The sequence below is a fragment of the Thalassophryne amazonica genome, chromosome 15 (genome assembly GCF_902500255.1).
Source record: "Thalassophryne amazonica chromosome 15, fThaAma1.1, whole genome shotgun sequence".
Lineage (NCBI taxonomy): Eukaryota > Metazoa > Chordata > Actinopteri > Batrachoidiformes > Batrachoididae > Thalassophryne > Thalassophryne amazonica.
In genome coordinates, this window is record NC_047117.1 from 86,380,898 (window position 1) to 86,401,475 (window position 20,578).

General features: G+C 40.8%; 1 protein-coding gene across 1 annotated transcript in view; it reads left to right on the forward strand.

Moving 5' to 3' along the window:
• Positions 1–16,116, forward strand: part of LOC117526670 (solute carrier family 43 member 3-like) — a 59,156-nt gene extending 43,040 nt beyond the window's left edge. The window contains exons 8-12 of the mRNA XM_034188723.1: positions 1,383–1,523; positions 3,171–3,278; positions 3,414–3,600; positions 8,248–8,371; positions 15,949–16,116. Of these exons, the coding sequence (XP_034044614.1) occupies positions 1,383–1,523; positions 3,171–3,278; positions 3,414–3,600; positions 8,248–8,371; positions 15,949–16,053 (665 nt within the window). The 3' untranslated portion in view covers positions 16,054–16,116. The remainder of the gene's footprint in view (positions 1–1,382; positions 1,524–3,170; positions 3,279–3,413; positions 3,601–8,247; positions 8,372–15,948) is intronic.
• The last annotated feature ends 4,462 nt before the right edge of the window (positions 16,117–20,578 follow it).

Sequence of the window (20,578 nt, forward strand, 5' to 3'; positions counted from 1 at the left end):
CTCAGAAACTCACAAAACTTTGCAAAGTCATCCGGCCAGATCCGAAATTCGATATTTTGGGGATCATGCACATGATCGTAATGAAATGGCGCGTCCTACAAATGTTCACAAAACCCTCCCCATTGGGGTTCTTTTGTCATAGCCTCATGAAATTTGGTACACATGAAGCTACGAGTAATGGTGTTTGTGTGGCGGCATGCCGAATATCGACCCTTCGCCATGAAATTATGTTCTTCTTTTTGATGGCTTTAATTTTGACATATCATCATGAAATTTGATACACAGGTCAACCTCTTACAATTCATAGGGGTGCTGCCCATAGATGGGGCAAAGTGTCTCGATAGCGCCCCCTTGAAACTTTCAAAAGCAAGCTCCTACCCATAGGGTTTTTTTGCAGTAGGGACCCGAAAATTGGTACACATGTGACTTGCATAGATGTACAAAAAAGTCTCTTACACCATTGGTCTACTCCAAACAGGAAGTTGGCCATTTTGAATTTTCATGTCATTTTGGCGTGATTTCCACATGTTGTATTTGAGTGACCTCCTCCTAGGGATTTTCTCTCATGCACTTCAAATTTCTTTCAGATTATCCAGAGACAATACTGATCACAAGTTACCAAATGCTTTTTTCTATGTCAAAGGGTGTGACTGCTATGGCGCCACCATTTTGACCCTTAGCCATGGAAAATCAAGTCATGATAACTCCTACATACATTGTGTGATTGACTTGAAACTTCACGTGTGATGAATGTCAGCCCCTGAACACACTTGCCCCCTCTGTTTGTGCTCTTATTGCCTTCTATTGGATGAACCATCAACTTGTCATAACTCCTTAATACATTGTCTGATTTGCTTGAAACTTGAACTGTGTGATGACTGTCTGTCCCTGTACGCTAATGCCCACATCTGGTCACAAGGGGATGTGCTGGCCTGGGGAGGTGGTGGTGTGGACACGAGGGCCCGTATATGACTGCTTGCAGTCCTAGTTATTATTATTATTATTATTATTATTATTATATTGCAGGTTTTAAAGTTACAAAGTGCTTCCCCAATAGGAAATTTGGTGAAATTAAAACTTGGTTTGAGATGAAAATTAAATTTGAATAACTACAGTTAATAAATAATGAAAGCACATAAGATAATAACAGTAACTCAGTGAGACATTAAATAGTAATGCGTAGCCTACAAATGAAAAACAAAAAAAAAATATGTGCAGAAAATCTTTAAACTTCATGTTTTTTTTACATTAATTTGCATGAAATACATTGCTGCCTGTTCCAAAATAATATTGAAATAGAAGTTACCTCGCAGTTATCTCTTTTTATTTATTTATTTTTCTTTCTTTTTTTTTCATTTTTCCGCTCTACTTCTGTCCAACAGTTACTTTCCGGAGTTGTGTATTCTCTGGTCTCTTCATGTTCACCCTGATGTGGTACAGCATTGTGTACTTCTGCCAGTGGTTGTACTTATGCACCCTCAATCCCATGCTGACCCGACTGGCCAAGGGTGACAAAAAGCTGGGTGAGTTAGAAAATGTTTTTCTGAGTGTTGCATGTTAAACATGTTGCTGTTCCACACTGACAGCACGCTGATGATGATGATGCAGACCACTCTGAATTCTCACACTGAACTGAATGAGACCAGCACAAATTCTAAAGAAGTGTATCCCAGACTTTTCTGCATCACAACAGAGGAACGACTGCATTCATAATTTATAAATTACAGTGGCGTAAAAAAAGTATTTAGTCAAGTATTTGTGCAAGTTCTCCTCCTTAGAAAGATGAGAGAGGTCTTTAATTTTCAACACAGGTACACTTCAATTGTGAGAGACAAAATGAGAAAAAAAAAAATCCAGAAAATCACATTGTAGGATTTTTAAAGAATTTATTTTGAAATTATGGTGGAAAATAAGTATTTGATCACCCACAAACAAGCAAGATTTCTGGCTCTCAGACCTGTAACTTCTTCTATAAGAAGCTGTTCTGTCCTCCACCTGTCACCTGTATTAATGGCACCTGTTGGAACTCGTTATCTGTATAAAAGACACCTATTCACAGCCTTAAACAGTCAGACTCCAAACTCAACCATGGCCAAGACCAAAGAGCTGTCGAAGGACACCAGGAAGAAAATTAGATGTGCACCAGGCTGGGAAGAGTGAGTCTACAATAGTCAAGCAGGTTGGTGTGAATAAATCAACTGTGGGAGCAATTGTAAGAAAATGGAAGACATACAAGACCATTGATAATCTCCCCCGATCTGGGTCTCCACATAAGATGTCATCCCGTAGGGTCAAAATGATCCTGTAAACGGTGAGCAAAAATCCCAGAACTACATGGAGGGACCTGATGAATGACCTGCAGAGAGCTGGGACTAAAGTAACAAAGGCTACACACTACACAGAGAGGGACTCAAATCCTGCAGTGGCAGGTGTGTCCCCCTGCTTAAGCCAGTAATGTCCAGGCCTGTCTGAAGTTTGCCAGGGAGCATATGGATGATCCAGAAGAGGATTGGGAGAATATCATGTGGTCAGATGAAACCAAAATAGAACATTTTGGTAAAAACTCAACTCGTCATGTTTGGAGGAAGAAGAATGCTGAGTTGCATCCCAAGAACACCATATCTACTGTGAAGCATGGGGGTGGAAACATCATGCTTTGGGGCTGTTTTTCTGCAAAGGGGACAGGATGACTGATCCGTGTTAAGGGAAGAATGAACGGGGCCATGTATCATGAGATTTTAAGACAAAACCTCCTTCCATCAGTGAGAGTATTGAAGATGCAACGTGGCTGGGTCTTCCAGCATGACAATGATTCCAAACACACCGCTCGGGCAACAAAGGAATGGCTCCGTAAAAAGCATTTTAAGGTCCTGGAGTGGCCAAGCCAGTCTCCAGACCTCAACCCCACAGAAAATTTGTGGAGGGAGTTGAAAGTCCATGTTGCCCAGCGACAGCCCCAAAACATCACTGCTCTAGAGGAGATCTGCATGGAGGAATGGGCCAAAATATAAGCTACAGTGTGTGCAAACCTGGTGAAGTCAGGAAACATTTGACCTCTGTCATTGCCAACCAAGATTATGTTACAAAGTATTGAGTTGAACTTTTGTAATTTGTTACTCATCACTCTGTCTGGTTCAGTTCAACCCCAACACACTCTTTTCTTCCCACAGTGAGTCACTACACCAACGTGTTCGCTGTCATCCAGATGAGCGGAATTCTGTTTGCGCCTGCAGTCGGTCTCATCATGGACAGAAACAAGAACAGGCCTCTGGCTGCAGGTCAGTTGTCAAATTCTCTCTTCTGTGAATTCAACCTCCTGGAATGTAGACCTCATGGATCTGTGCTGTACGTCATGTTAGTGGAACATCCTGTCAGAATGTGTGTTGATCATTATCTTTCTGCCTTTTTCGTAGGAGAGACCAGGCAGGAATCAGACATCCGCTCGTCCATTATCTGCCTCTTCCTCAGCGCTTTGCAGTGCTTTTTATTCTGCATGTGTTTCACCATCCCTGTCCTCCATCTGCAGTACCTCACCTTCTTCCTGCAAACCATCAACAACTGCTTTATGTTTGTAACAGAGCAATCATTTATCGCTGTTGTGTACGTTCCTACAGACACCACACATATTTTAACAAAAGGAATGAACTTGACTGCACAAAACATACTTTAACACAGGGATGCCCAATCTTTTTTGAACCAAGATCTACTTTTAAAGTTGATAGTGTATCGAGATCTACCAAACAACACCGACAGCTGTAGCATAGCCACAATTTATTGTACAAGAATATCATAACACAATTTTGTGGCACAAAGATAAAGTTTTAACAATAATAACAATACATTATTGATGTAAACATACGTAGTGCAAAGAATAAGCACAATTCGGCCAGTAACAACATAACAACCAACCCAAATAACCAGTGTTGCCAAAGCAACTTTGAAAAGTTACTTCAGTTACTTTATACAGTTATATTTTACAGTTACTTTATACAGTTACTTCATTAGCAGCGGTGGACAACTTGTTGGCAGCTGCTGAATGTAATTAATAAAGTAACTCATAATCTAACTTGGTTATTTTTAAGATTTAGTACTCACAAAAGTATTAGTTACTTTGCTAATTGCTCAGTCTTAAGAGTAACCAAGTTAGATTACTAGTTACCTTATTAGTTCCAATACTTATTAGTTACAAGTATTTGGCAGCTTCTAATAAAGTAATTGCATAAAGTTGCTAATGAAGTAACTGCATAAAGTAACTGTATAAAGCAACTAAAAAAGTAACTAAAAAAGTAACTTTTCAAAGTTACTTTGACAACACTGCAAATAACACAATGCCTAATTCAAGTTGGAAAAGTTGTTCCCTACCTTAGTGGGACTTCTGGCACTGAGCGGAGGAAGCTATTCTCTCATAGTCCAGACAGTAGGACAAGAGTGCAGCCACAAGCACGCTGCAAGGTGATCATCAGTCATGGTGGATTTGTATTTTGACTTGATGATGTCCATATGTGAAAAGGCAGGCTCACGGAAATACGTTGATCCAAAAAGAGCAGTCAAATTCTGTGCAGTTTGTCTGAGGTTGGGGTAATTCCATGTACTTCCAGAATTGCACGTTCATGTCAGATGTTGCTCTGGATTTAAGATCAATGTCATTTTTCAGTGTGAGGATCTCATTCTCAATAGCACAGCTATCCAGGTTGAAGAGTGAAGCCACTTTAGATGTTATACAATCCACATCTATATTTCCCACAAATGGAAAACAGAGAAAACTGACAACAGGCTCAATGGGTGAAAAGTCAGTAAAGCACCTGTTACATAGTAGCTCTTGTGGACCTTTTTGACATGATGGTCCAAATTCCCTTTCTATGGTAAAGCCACATTTGCACTGCAGATACGACAGATGGACTTGACATTTGAATATACGTACGAAAAAATAATCCTCCTCCCACTCTGAATGAAAATCATACATTTTAGTTTTTTAGCTTCCACCACTGTAGTATCCACTCGCTATTGTCCAGCTTCTTGCACAGTTTCGAGCCCTTAGTTACAACCTATCAACCATCCTCTGCATGCGCACATACAAAGAAATGCGTGAGGTTTTTTTTATTACCATTATTATGCAAATTACTGGTTTGGCATGCTGGCTGTAACACGTCTTGGATTCATACTGTCTTCAAAGAGACAGAAATCAAAGTAAATGTAACAAATCAATCCCCCCCACCCCCCACCCTTTGCAATATTCTCACAATATTTTCTATTTCGGAGGGGGGGAGTGCATGTGCTGGATAAAATTCCAAATAACAGCCCTCATTTTCTAGGACATTATCAATATGCTCACCAAATATCATCAACACGCTCTCACAAGTTTGTGATGTTCCAGAATCTAAGTTCCAGAATATATTCCAGATCACCTTCACAATTTAATCACATGCAGTTTTGTTCAAAATAATGGCAGTGTGATTAAAAGTGAGTAAAGCTCAAAATCTTTATTATCGATTATAACTGATTAACATCACACTGAGCAGATGGAATCAGTTAATCAGTGAAATCCTGTGGTCCATTCTGGAATCGGTTTGAGATGTCTGCTGTACATTCTATTTCAAATCAAAACATGAAGAAAAATTTATAAAATTTGGTATTGCTTTGCAGAAAGTGAAGAAAACAGAATATTAGGCTGTTCCAAAAATAGCAGTGTCTGCATTTTTCTATGAATGAAGGCAGCAAATCTTGTACATGCGGGCTGTGGTGCATTTCTCTCTGAAAATCTAAGTAAAATGGGTCATTCTAGATGTTCAGAAGAAGAGCGTATTTTGATTAAAATTTGATTGGGGATGGAAAACATATACACTCAACAAAAATATAAACGCAACACTTTTGGTTTTGCTCCCATTTTGTATGAGATGAACTCAAAGATCTAAAACTTTTTCCACATACACAATATCACCATTTCCCTCAAATATTGTTCACAAACCAGTCTAAATCTGTGATAGTGAGCACTTCTCCTTTGCTGAGATAATCCATCCCACCTCACAGGTGTGCCATATCAAGATGCTGATTAGACACCATGATTAGTGCACAGGTGTGCCTTAGACTGCCCACAATAAAAGGCCACTCTGAAAGGTGCAGTTTTATCACACAGCACAATGCCACAGATGTCGCAAGATTTGAGGGAGCGTGCAGTTGGCATGCTGACAGCAGGAATGTCAACCAGAGCTGTTACTCGTGTATTGAATGTTCATTTCTCTACCATAAGCCGTCTCCAAAGGCATTTCAGAGAATTTGGCAGTACATCAAACCAGCCTCACAACCGCAGACCACGTGTAACCACACCAGCCCAGGACCTCCACATCCAGCATGTTCACCTCCAAGATCGTCTGAGACCAGCCACTCGGACAGCTGCTGAAACAATCGATTTGCATAACCAAAGAATTTCTGCGCAAACTGTCAGAAACCGTCTCAGGGAAGCTCATCTGCATGCTCGTCGTCCTCATCGGGGTCTTGACCTGACTCCAGTTCGTCGTCGTAACTGACTTGAGTGGGCAAATGCTCACATTCGCTGGCGTTTGACACGTTGGAGAGGTGTTCTCTTCACGAATGAATCCCGGTTCACACTGTTCAGGGCAGATGGCAGACAGCGTGTGTGGCGTTGTGTGGGTGAGCAGTTTTCTGATGTCAGTGTTGTGGATCGAGTGGCCCATGGTGGCGGTGGGGTTATGGTATGGGCAGGCGTCTGTTATGGACGAAGAACACAGGTGCATTTTATTGATGGCATTTTGAATGCACAGAGATACCGTGACGAGATCCTGAGGCCCATTGTTGTGCCATACATCCAAGAACATCACCTCATGTTGCAGCAGGATAATGCACGGCCCCATGTTGCAAGGATCTGTCCACAATTCTTGGAAGCTGAAAATGTCCCAGTTCTTGCATGGCCGGCATACCCACTGGACATGTCACCCATTGAGCATGTTTGGGATGCTCTGGACCGGCGTATATGACAGCGTGTACCAGTTCCTGCCAATATCCAGCAACTTCGCAAAGCCATTGAAGAGGATTGGACCAACATTCCACAGGCCACAATTGACAACTTGATCAACTCTATGCGAAGGAGATGTGTTGCACTGCATGAGGCAAATGGTGGTCACACCAGATACTGACTGGTATCCCCCCCCAATAAAACAAAACTGCACCTTTCAGAGTGGCCTTTTATTGTGGACAGTCTAAGGCACACCTGTGCACTAATCATGGTGTCTAATCAGCATCTTGATATGGTACACCTGTGAGGTGGGATGGATTATCTCAGCAAAGGAGAAGTGCTCACTATCACAGATTTAGACTGGTTTGTGAACAATATTTGAGGGAAATGGTGATATTGTGTATGTGGAAAAAGTTTTAGATCTTTGAGTTCATCTCATACAAAATGGGAGCAAAACGAAAAGTGTTGCATTTATATTTTTGTTGAGTGTATAAAGAAGTGCAGAAAATGATAATTTGAAATGCTTTAAAATGACACATCACTTTGTTGTGACCTCATGAAAAGTAATTTAATCTTTTAGTTCAGATCGCCATCACTAACATTTTGTGATGGTGTTACAAAATAATTTGGGGTGCCCCTGTTGGGGGGATGCATGTGGTTATGGCTGGTGTTAAAATTAGCTATCAAAAGACTTTGTGCATTGCAAATTATTGGTTCTTACCAAGATAAAAAAAAACAATCTTGGGTTTAGTAGTTAGATAAATTGTCTTTTTGGGTGGGGGGAGTTCATTTAATTTGCACTCTAATCTTCTTTCTAGATTTAACAATCTTAATTCAAGAAATCCTGTCAAGTGAAATTATCTTGCTGCATGGACAGATAATTTCCTTTGCTTTGAGTGCATTTTCCCTCACACTGAGTGTTTTGATCTTGTTTTTAGACACCCTTTTTTGCAGTGTGATAGTATCATGGAGGAAAAGAAAAATCATGAGTCTGGGCTAATATGCATGTGTTTTAACTTCCCGTGGCTACAGCACAGAGTTCTGGTGGGATATGGGTATACTCCATAATTTAGAATAGTACCACTGCACGGAAACGTCTCTGCGCTTCATCCAACAAGGAGCAATAAGACACCTTTGAGAGTACTTTTACCCAAAGCAAATATTCTTCGCTTTTGATTTTGATTTCAGGTCCAAAATTATACTTTCGTAATGTTCTGAATATGTTCCCTTTTCATCCACTGATAATTTCTCACCTCTCCCATCTCTCCCGTCTGTAGCTTTCCAATGACTCACTATGGGAAGTTAACTGGTCTCATCTCACTGGTAACAACTGTACTCCTGCTTCTCCAGTTTCCAATACTGCACATCATTAATTTCCAGCTCCATAATGATCCTCTCTATGTGAGTGTCTAAACTCTTATGTGGTCTGTTGCTTGCTGTTTCAAACACAAGAACCAGATGTGAAAGAATTCGGTTTTGATTGCACATGCAAGTCACTCAACAGTGGTGAAGGAAACCATCAACATGGGTATCTGATGGTCAAGGAATCTGCTGAAGAGATGTGAAGAACTGGGCGGTTGTACAACCCCTGGCAAAAATTATGGAATCACCGGCCTCGGAGGATGTTCATTCAGTTGTTTAATTTTGTAGAAAAAAAGCAGATCACAGACATGACACAAAACTAAAGTCATTTCAAATGGCAACTTTCTGGCTTTAAGAAACACTATAAGAAATCAAGAAAAAAGATTGTGGCAGTCAGTAACGGTTACTTTTTTAGACCAAGCAGAGGAAAAAAATATGGACTCACTCAATTCTGAGGAATAAATTATGGAATCACCCTGTAAATTTTCATCCCCAAAACTAACACCTGCATTAAATCACATCTGCTTGTTAGTCTGCATATAAAAAGGAGTGATCACACCTTGGAGAGCTGTTGCACCAAGTGGACTGACATGAATCATGGCTCCAACACGAGAGATGTCAATTGAAACAAAGGAGAGGATTATCAAACTCTTAAAAGCGGGTAAATCATCACGCAATGTTGCGAAAGATGTTGGTTGTTCACAGTCAGCTGTGTCTAAACTCTCGCCCAAATACAAACAACATGGGAAGGTTGTTAAAGGCAAACATACTGGTAGACCAAGGAAGCCATCAAAGCGTCAAGACAGAAAACTTAAAGCAATATGTCTCAAAAATCGAAAATGCACAACAAAACAAATGAGGAACGAATGGGAGGAAACTGGAGTCAACGTCTGTGACCGAACTGTAAGAAACCGCCTAAAGGAAATGGGATTTACATACAGAGAAGTTAAACGAAAGCCATCATTAACACCTAAACAGAAAAAAACAAGGTTACAATGGGCTAAAGAAAAGCAATCGCGGACTGTGGATGACTGGATGAAAGTCATATTCAGTGATGAATCTCGAATCTGCATTGGGCAAGGTGATGATGCTGGAACTTTTGTTTGGTGCCATTCCAATGAGATTTATAAAGATGACTGCCTGAAGAGAACATGTAAATTTCCACAGTCATTGATGATATGGGGCTGCATGTCAGGTAAAGGCACTGGGGAGATGGCTGTCATTACATCATCAATAAATGCACAAGTTTATGTTGATATTTTGGACACTTTTCTGATGTTTGAGGATGATGAAATCATTTTTCAATAAGATAATGCATCTTGCCATAGAGCAAAAACTGTGAAAACATTCCTTGCAAAAAAGACACATAGGGTCAGTTTCATGACATAGGGTCAATGTCAACGAACAGATGTGATTTGATGCAGGTGTTAGTTTTGGGGATGGAAATTTACAGGGTGATTCCATAATTTATTCCTCAGAATTGAGTGAGTCCATATTTTTTTCCTCTGCTTGGTCTAAAAAAGTAACCGTTACTGACTGCCACAATCTTTTTTTCTTGATTTCTTATAGTGTTTCTTAAAGCCAGAAAGTTGCCATTTGAAATGACTTTAGTTTTGTGTCATGTCTGTGATCTGCTTTTTTTCTACAAAATTAAACAACAGAATGAACATCCTCCGAGGCCGGTGATTCCATAATTTTTGCCAGGAGTTGTAGTCATCTGGTTGTACAGATGCGGAACATGCACTGAGCTCCCTGTGTGGCAATTTAAAAATTGCTTGCATTCATGCCAACATGTCCTTAAGGACCAACCATATTGGTCAGTTTCACAAACCAGCTTACTGCCTCTCGATTCATTCACTGTGAAGTGGTGGTAAGGTTGTGCATCGGCCAAGGAAGAACATATATTTTGTACTGAATTCAGCTCACCTTCATATTGTTATCAAGCTTCTTAATTTGTTACATTTTCATTCAGTGTCACTGGAATATTACAGTCCGAACATTTGCAGGTGCAGGATTTGGTGCAGTTACTGATAAAAGTTTGGATCCAACAGAGCAGAATTGTTTTTGTCCTGTCTGTCCTGTCTTCTGCACTGCCTGTGTTATTTTGAAATCTCTAGTCTCTTGTGCATTGCCATGGCTTTCTTCATTTTGTGTTTTCCTAGATGTGTCTCATCTGTGTCCATTTAACCTCTCTCTCCACCTGCAGTCTTTGCTAGATTGTTTCCTCTTCCGGAGAACCAGGAAAGGTGTCACCATCTTATCTGCAGACATAGGTAGAGATCTACAGGGAGGGTAACATTAGAACTCTACAGCACATGATTAGAGAACCTGCAGGGCTTACAGTTAATGTGGACTCAGAATCCATTAGCTTAGTGGGAAAATTAGTGAAGAAAATGCACTATGGTGATAGTGTAGTTTATGTGACAGAGAGGGAAATTTGTCAGGTTGAACCTGTAGCCTGTTTCCAGTCCATTTAACCTCTCTCTCCACCTGCACAATCTGCTAGATTGTCGCATAATGCAGACCTTTCCTGCATTCTCAGTGTTTACTTTCCCGGTGTTTGAACATTGCCTCATGTCCCTGGTGTATTCACCTGCCCCCTCAGACTCTGGTGCCTGTGTTGGCTGCATTTCTGGAGACTACCCTGCCTCATGGACCTGTGAACCTGCCTTAACCTGTATGTAATTATCAGCCTTGTCTAGCACAACTAGTTACTCCTGCTTCTGGAAAACCAAACTGTATTAAACATCATTTAAACCATCCAGTTGCTTCCTGCAAAGGGGTCCTGGCTTGTGCCTTGTGTTTCACCCTTAAGGAGTCTTATGCTGATGTCTCTGCAACACAACACAGGTCCAAGTCTGTAGGGTTTTCGTGCTTCCAGTGTTATTGTATGGTTGTGAGACTTGGACTCTAACCAGTGACCTAAGGCAACAATTGGATGTCTTTGGTACTGGGTCTGCTTAAAGTATTGTTGTCATGCTTTGGTCATTGTTTCCTCCATGCATAAGTTGATTTTCATGGTATCACGATAATAATCAATTTAACTAAATAAAAAGCACATCACACACCGGAGAGTGTGGCCCTGGCACAGATGGTGCAGGCCTTGATGAAGTATTTTACATCTGCCTGGTCGGTGTCTTTCTGGAGAATGTGCAGTGTTCTGTGGAATACGGGAAAACAGGCGATGTTGGATTTGTGCATAAACTGTAGGCTCTCGGACCAGGCTGAAGGAGGCATGATGAGCCAGCCAGAAAGCCCTCCTCCAAAAGCTGGGTCATGCTGTTGTGCCTCCCTCATGACTCTTTCAATGTCGCCTGTGATAGATCCGATTTCTATGTTGTCTGACAGTATTTGATCTGGAGAAGCAGGTTGGTCTGGTGGACAGAACTGTCGAGAGAGAATGTCAGGTTCTGTGGTTTTAGATCCGAGGCCAGTCAGTGATGGTAAAATTATAACACCCAAAAAACAGTGACCACCTGGCCTGTCTTGAGTTCAGTGTTTTGGCCGATTGGATATATACAAGATTTTTATGATCAGTCCAGACAATAAATGGGGCGGCAGTACCTTTTAGCCAATGTCTCAATTCCTCCAGTACCTCCTTAACCACCAGGAATTCACAGTTGCCCACATCATAATTGTGCTCAGTGGGAGTCAGGCACTGGGAAAAGAAAGCACATGGGTAAAGATGTTGGTCACCCTCAGCTCGCTGGGACAGGATGGCCCAGATCCCGATGTCAGAGGCATCGAATTCCACTATGCACTGGCGATCCGGGTCAAGCTGTATGAGGATGGGTGTTATGGAAATCAAGTGCTTGAATGTCTGAACAGCATGATCAGCATCAGTGGACCAGAGGAATGGTGTCTTAGGAAATGTGAGTTTGTTGAGTGGAGCAGCAACCTGACTGAAATTCCAGGTGAAACAGTGATAGAAATGGGCATGATGAATATGTTCAGTTGAGTTTTTGGAAAAGATCAGTATACCATTGAGGAAAACAAAGACAAACGGGTTTAGGAAGTCCTGAGGGACATCATTAACTAAGGCCTGCAATATGGCGGGAGCACTGGTGAGGCCGTCGTGGCATGACCAAATACTCAAAGTGACCCAAAGGATTGTTGAATGCCGTCTTGCACTCCATAGTGCGAATTTGGTCGAAGTACACATGAAGTGCGCATGAAGCAGGAATCATATGCAAAATGTGTAAACTCGTAGCTGCCCCGAACGTCTTGTACACCTGTTGCTACAACTATTTGTGCACACTATCAGCTGAAAGACAGAGTGTGTGCTGTGCGAGCCCACTGAACCCTCTCGTGACAGGTGTCAGCCAAATTCCAAGTGGCACACACGAACATCTAACACTGCTTGTGTGGCACTTACAAAATGTATGGTCATTTGTACTATCATCACAAAAACAATCAGAAGATAATCATTTTCGAGCTGGATGCGAAATTTGTCTGTGTGCCCCATGATTGTGGAGTTGCCAAGTGCACATGTGACGTGCCAGAGTGTCGGCTCCCCCTCACAACACGTGTGCGTGTGTCGCGCGCTCCCACTCCCCAACACATGCATACATGTGGTTTTCCCCCCGCCCCGCAGCCGAGGCTCCTCTCATCTAATCACAGAGTGACACCTTGGTCTGTGTGCTAAACGGATGGGGGCGTGGCAACTGTTGACAACTCTGGTCCTGGACATCAGAGCTATAGGTTAGGTTAGGTTAAACTTTATTGTCCCCACAGGGAAATTTGTCTTGGGCTCACAGTGTTGTTTGACACATACACAACATTCACAGCATTTAACATCCGGACACACAGACAACGGTACAACAGTCAGCTGGTCTGCACGATTTCAACAAAAGGAATATGACCATGTCATGATATTGCACAATCCCAAGTAAAGTGCATTTGCAGATAAAGTGACTTCAGTATATTGCACCTGCCCAATAAATAACATTATAATTACAATTCAACAATTAAAAAACCACATTCCTACTGTCTTGTCTTATTTAACAAAGCCACTGACATGGGAACAAAAGAGTTTGAACCTGTTACTGCGGTGCTTGATCGCTTGATCGCTCGATAGCGCCTACCAGAAGGTAGCAGAGTGTATTCACTGTGCAGTGGATGGGAGGGTTCTCTGATTATGGCTTTAACTTGTGCCAGGACAGAGGTTTCAGAAGATATAGAACATACATGCTATAGAACATGCACCATGTTTTGACAAACACGCATGTGTGTATTCTTGCTGTACTCACATCGAAACACATAAAAATATATATCGCTTCTGCAACGGGCTGGAGAGCGCACACATTGACAGGCTGTTCCAACTGGACCTGACTGCCAGTTCATGTGGACATGCAGCAGGCGATCTGAATGTCACATCTGTCTGACAGGACAGTGAGCGGCACGCAGCAGGAACATATGACAGACCAACAGGATGACAAATATGCCACTTTCAGTCACATATCAGCAGAAATATGCCATACCAAACGCTGTTTGGTCAGTTATCACAGCCCTTTTTTTCTTTTATAGAAACCGAGAGACTTCACCGAAACATAAAACTGGATTGTTTCTCAGTGGTTCCCTGATATCAATACTGTGATCACATCAGTTTGGTGTGTGATAGCGGGTAAACTTTGTGCCGTCAAGTGCATTCACCATAATGGTGAGTTCCACCACCAGGATGTTTGTCTGGGTGATAATACTAGTGTCAAGGAAATAGGCGTCAGCTCTGGCATCTATGAGCGCCTGCAACATGATGGTATGTTGTTCAAAGTGAATAGTGGCCAAGATGTGCATGCGTGAAAATCAATCACACGTGATGTGTACGGCTCAGCAGTAGCCTGGGATCTATTGGTGAGCATTGCCTTTTGGCTGAACTGGACAATCACGGACGATGTGGCCTCAGAAACTACAATAAATGCACTTCCCACCATTTATTCCATGCTGTTTTTCCTCCGGTATTAATCGAGCCCTGCCGAGTTGCATAGGCTCGTCGGTAGGGGCTGCAGTAACTGCAGATTGCTGGTGGAGTACAAGGAAGAAGGGATGGGACAGAGTCATGGAGGGATCTGAGAGGGGACATGCATTCATCCTTTGGCTTTTCTCCCACCGTCTTTCCCTCAAGCAGTTGTTGATTTGTATTGCTAGTGTGATTAAGCATCCAGTGTGCTGAGTTCATCCAGGACTGCCAGCTCATCTTTAATATGTTCAGCTAGATCATAAATAAATGTGCTCCGCAATGCCGCAATATTCCAGCAAGAACAGCCATTTGGAGGTCACTTGCCCATGCATCAGATGATCAGAGACCATCCTAAATTCCTGATGAAAGCGGAGTATGACTCAAAAACAAGAGATTATTGGACCCACAGGCTACACCTTCCTCCTGGAGCAAACTGATGAGGTAAACAATTTTATTTTGATCGGTGGAGTAAGCTGAGGGATGTTGAGAAAATATTAATGAGCACCGTAATAAAATAGCTGCACGTCTGTACTAAGCCAGAATATTGTTCTGGACTACAAATGATGGGTTTGTGAACTGCTGGGGCCAGTGAAGGAGCTAGAAGTGTGGGTGGTGGTGGAGATGGTGGTGATGCGGAGGTGATTTGTGAAAGCTGGTTAATGAGTTTGAACAAAGCTGGGATACCTGTACTGGAAAAGCCTGTTGTTGGTCGGTGAGGGTCTGGATCTTTTGTTGCTGGTGTCTGAGTGAGAGCTGAGAGCTTTATGTACAGAGTCTGCGCCCGCTGAATCCATGATGTGGCCAGAAACTCCTGTTAAGTTTTAACCATTAAATGATTAGAACCCAAAAGCACTGAGCTGTGGTGAAACCAAAGTAACAATTTATTTGACAAAGGAAGATACGAATATTGCAGATGAACCTTGAAGCGGCACGAGAGCAGAGAGACACCGGTTTGACCAGAATGTGATGTATGGCAGAGGACCAGAACCAGGCAGCTGCAACGGAGACAGGAACTCTGAAACAGATCACAAGAGACAAGTCAAAATAAAGTGAACACAGAGTCTTAAACAAACACTGAAAACTGCTATCTAACAAGATAATCAGAGGCCAGGTACCACAGAGCTGAACTGAGTTTCTGGCGAGTGTGAAGTGGAAAAACCAGGGCTTAAATACAGGTGAGGATGACTGTTGACAGGTGTGGCAACTCAGCTCCGTGATGCAGCACCTGGAGAAACAGAAGGGGAGGGGGAGCGGAGAATAGCAAACACCAAGGCAGACCAACAGAAATACAGGTGAGCCACGATAACTCGCACAAGTTGGGGTCTAAAAATCAGACCGTGAGTTATCTGAAACTGTGGGTTCTTGAAGTTGACCAAAAATATATATTCAGTATATTAGACAGTCGTCTACATTTTTGGGGTTCACTAATCGACCGTGAGTAAAGCAGAATCACAACTTACACATGCTTGAGTTTCCAGGGTTCACCTGGATGAGATTCTGGCTCTCAGGCTAAAAAAAGGTCTGCATCAGGTGGTTAAAGTGCCACTGAGCAAGGCTCGTATTTGGCATCAACATGTGAAAGTGTTGGAATAAACTTGTGACTAAGTAGTCAGGTCTAATCCAGTTTGTCTCTTTTACCCTGTCTGTCTCTCACTCTCAGGTGAACGTGGTGATCACCGCCGTGTCTCTGCTCACGTTTATTCAACCGATCTACGTCAGCCTCCACTGTAAGAAGCTGGCCAGTCAGAGAAAGGACAGATGCTGAACATGTTTGTGGTTTCTCACTGTTGTATTTTTACTGCAGGATTTCATATTAAAGTCTAAGAAGTGGAAGCAAAGTTAATGTACTGACAGTGCCTCAGTGTGTTAGTCTTTAAAGTGCCTTTGCTCTACGCAGAATTAAAGCAAAAATATAAAATTATGATTTTTTTTTTTTTCACAGCCAAAACATAAGCTTTTCACCATCTACATTTTTATAGAAACCCTTCTGTGATCACGTCCTAGAGTTTAAGGAAAAACAAGATGGAGACAGCGAACAAAACAGCAAACTGTTCTCCTGCTGAACAGATTATATTTTACTCACTAACCATTGCTGCTCTTTTCTAATGTAGCATTATATTATAGAAAGACTTTAACCTGCACATTATTTAAATATTTCAGAATAAACACATTTTAAGGGGACAGCTTTTCTACAGCTTTGACTTCATTCAGTACTGATTAAATTCTCAGGCCTGAAATGGGGAAGGGTGGGGGTGGGGGGGTTCTTTATTGGTGAAAGTGGACCTTTGTCAGCAGGGGGTCTGGGGGCTGATGAAGACTTTTTTTTTGTGGAGGGTTTGATGCTCATGAATGGATTCTCGAGGGTTTTTGATAACACCCCCCCGCCCACCCACCCATTTTAGTTGTACTGCTTGATGTGTGTTGGATTTGTATTTTCTTTTCAAATCAAATCAAATCTATTTTATTTATATAGCGCCAAATCACAGCAAACAGTTGCCCCAAGGCGCTCTATATTGTAAGGCAAAAGCCATACAATAATTACAGAAAAACCCCAACGGTCAAAACGACCCCCTGTGAGCAAGCACTTGGCGACAGTGGGAAGGAAAAACTCCCTTTTAACAGGAAGAAACCTCCAGCAGAACCAGGCTCAGGGTTTTGTACATTTTCACCTTTTCTTTGCTTTTAAACAAAACTAATATCATAACCTACATGTTTGTTTGATAAGATTACCAACCACAAGAGCCGTAATCATTTTTATAATTTTGGTTTCCCTCTCTTTAAAAAGTATCATGATTTTTGGCCTGATCAGGGCACTGAGCCCATTTTTCCCCCTTTCTGTTTTTGTTTTTTCTTTCTGCCGCAGCTTTGATTTATTAGCTGTTTATTTTGTGTTTATTTTGATTGTTCTATTTCTGTTGTACTTTTATATCAGGTTTTGCTTTATTAGTCAGTTCCTGTTTAGTTTTGCTTTAGTATTGATTTCCTATTTTTCTGGTCAGTTCTCATGTAGTTTCTTTTGTTCTCATGTTCATGTCTGATTCTGGTTCTTGTCATATAAATAAGGAGCATGTTTCATTAAATTGTGGTAATTGTTTTTTTGATGAAGCGGCTATTTTTTCCGTTGATATATATTCGATAAGGAGGTTTGACCAGTGGTTAATATTGATTGATTAATTAGTTTTCCGATTCAGCAAAGTTTTTTTTTTTTTTTTGGCAATAGTCAGTGCTACAAGTATAGTTTTAGATTGTTTCAATAACAGTTCAATAATTGTTGTGTCTCCAAGTAAACATAAATTAGGAGATAAGGGAATTCTATATCTCAAGATGGAGGACAACTTTTCAGTGACTTTTGACCAAAATCACTGGACAGGTGAGCAGAGCCAAAGGGCATGATAATACTGTAGGTATCAGTGGTGTTTAGTTCACACTGTGAACAAACAGCAGAGTCTGAGAAGCCCATTTTATACATCTTATATTGTGTAATGTGTGTTTTATGAAGAATTTTGTATTGTATTGGATGAGTTGTAAGTTGGTATTTTTTGTCATTGAAAATGTGTTTTTACAAATCTGTGTCCAGTGGTCAGGGTCAGAGGTGAGGAGGAAGTCCACCCCCCATTTTAAACTGGGTAAATATAAAGCAGTGTCCACGCATGATATTAACTTATATACCTTAGATAAGGTTTTCTTTATTGGGAGGAGGTTCTTGATGTTTGTCACTAATGTGGGTGATTCTGGTGGGCACTGATGCGTCTGAATTTTTGACATCACAGCATACTTTACTTGATGGTAATGAATACAATTTCCTCCTATAATTCCAAACCTTTGCATCAAGTTGTTAAATGGTATAAACCTGTTATTTTGAAAGAGGTGATGAAGGTGTGTGATTCCTTTCTGTTCCCATGTGCTGACATGAAGAGTTGATTTATAGATCTTAAAGTCTGGGTTATGCCAAATAGGAGCCTTTATACAGATTTCCATTAGTGAGTTTGTAATTTCTAAGGTTTTCCAACAGGCAGTCAGAGTGGAAGAAATCAATGGATTTCTAAAACATTTCTGGCATTTGATGAAAGTAGTAATAAAGGCTAAATCTGAGAGTTTGATGTTGTTAAATTCTAACTGTTCTAATTCAATCCAGGAGCTGTGGACTGGATCGGGATGAATCCATTTAATCGTTTTGTATCTGGTTAGTCAGATAATAATGTAGTAAATTTGGCACTTCCAGACCCCCTTGAGATTTATTTTTCTGAAGAGTAGCTAGACTAATTTTAGCTTTTATATTTTTCCAGTAAAACTTTGAAATGGCCGAATATAAAGTCTGAAACCATTTGACTGTGGGTTTGAATGGAATCATTGAAGAAAGGTAATTAATTTGTGGTAATATTTTTATTTTGATAGTTGCTATCCATCCTAATAAGGAGATGGGGAAGTTGTTCCATCGTTTCAAATCATTACAGATTTTGTCAGTGAGTGGGGTGAAGTTCAAATGGGTCAGCTCTCCTAATTTAGAAGAGATGTTTATGCCTAGGTACTTAATATTGCCCGTGGGAAAGGTATCATGTGGATCTTGAGGTGAAGGATTTCATGAGTCCTCGGTTAAAGGAAGTATCATCGATTTTGACCAGTTAATAGAGTAATCTGATAGTTGTGAAAAAGTAGTGATCAGTTTAAATACTTCTTGTAGTAATTTTGAGGGTTCTTGGAGATATGGTATGATATCATCAGCATATAAATTGATTTTGTGGTCAGACATTGAAGAGTTGATACCCTTGATGTTGACGTTTTGACATATTGCAACCGCAAGTGGTTCGATAAATATTGTGAATAATAGTGGTGAGAGTGGGCAGCCTTGTCTAGTCCCTCTTTGCAAAGTGAAACTTTGAGAGGTAATCTCATTATTTGTGACTGTGGCCTTTGGTGAGTTATATAGAGTTGCGATCCAATGAATAAATGATTCTCTAAAGTCAAATTTATGAAGGACTCTAATAAGAAAACTGCAACTGACTCTGTTAAAGGCTTTTTCTGCATCCAATGACACCACTATTGCCTTTGTATTGCTTCGCTGTGATTTGTCAATGAGATTGAGACATCTTCTGACATTATTGGTAGAATATTGACCCTTAATAATTCCAGTTTGGTCCTTATGTATTATTGATGGCAATATTTTTTCTAAGTGAGATGCCAATGCCTTAGCAATGATTTTTACATCGGTATTTATTACTGATAACGGACAGTAATTAGAGGTCAGAGTAGGGTCTTTTTCTGGTTTCAATATAAGTTTTATTGCTGCAGTATTCATATGAGTGGGAATTTGACCTTTAGTCCAAATTTCTAAAACAGTCCTAATGAATAGTGGAGCCAGTATCTCCCAAAAATGTTTCAGTTCAGGAGGAAAGCCATCTGGACCCAGAGCCCTGCCATTAGGTATTTTATTCAAAGCTGCATGTAGTTCTATGATAGTTACAGGGATGTCTAATGATTCAGTATGCTCTTTAGAAAGTTGAGGTAAGTTTAGATTATCAAGGAATTACTGGATATCTACTGGATTAGGTGCATTCTCTGATGAATATATACACTCAACAAAAATATAAATGCAACACTTTTGGTTTTGCTCCCATTTTTGTATGAGATGCACACCTGTGCACTAATCATGGTGTCTAATCAGCATCTTGATATGGCTCACCTGTGATGTGGAATGCTTTATCTCAGCAAAGGAGAAGTGCTCACTATCACAGATTTAGACTGGTTTGTGAACAATATTTGAAGGAAATGGTGATATTGTGTATGTGGAAAAAGTTTGAGATCTTTGAGTTCATCTCATATAAAATGGGAGCAAAACCAAAAGTGTTGCATTTATATTTTTGTTGAGAGTATATATATATATATATATATATATATATATATATATATATGCCTCTACTGGTGGTTGGCTCTCACTGCGGTATTGTATCACTTCCTGTTCCGGAGCACTGCGGTGTTTTTCTGTATCTGTTAGCTGTTTAATCTGCGCAGTTAGATTGATCTAGTTATCTAGATTACGATTTGTTTCCCAGTGTAATCTTTACGTGCCTTAACTAAAGCACTCCTTCTGCTGAATCACCTCTAAATTATTTACACATTATTCACTTTGCGTGTTTTTAGGAATCCGCTAGCTTAGCGTAGCTACTAGCTCTTAGCCGATTTAGCATGGCGGCTTCTCCTGTCTCTCCCGCACTTTTCTGCTCTGGGTGTGAAATGTTTAGTTATTCCTCGGCCTCCTTTAGCAGTAACGGTACTTGTAATAAGTGTAGCTT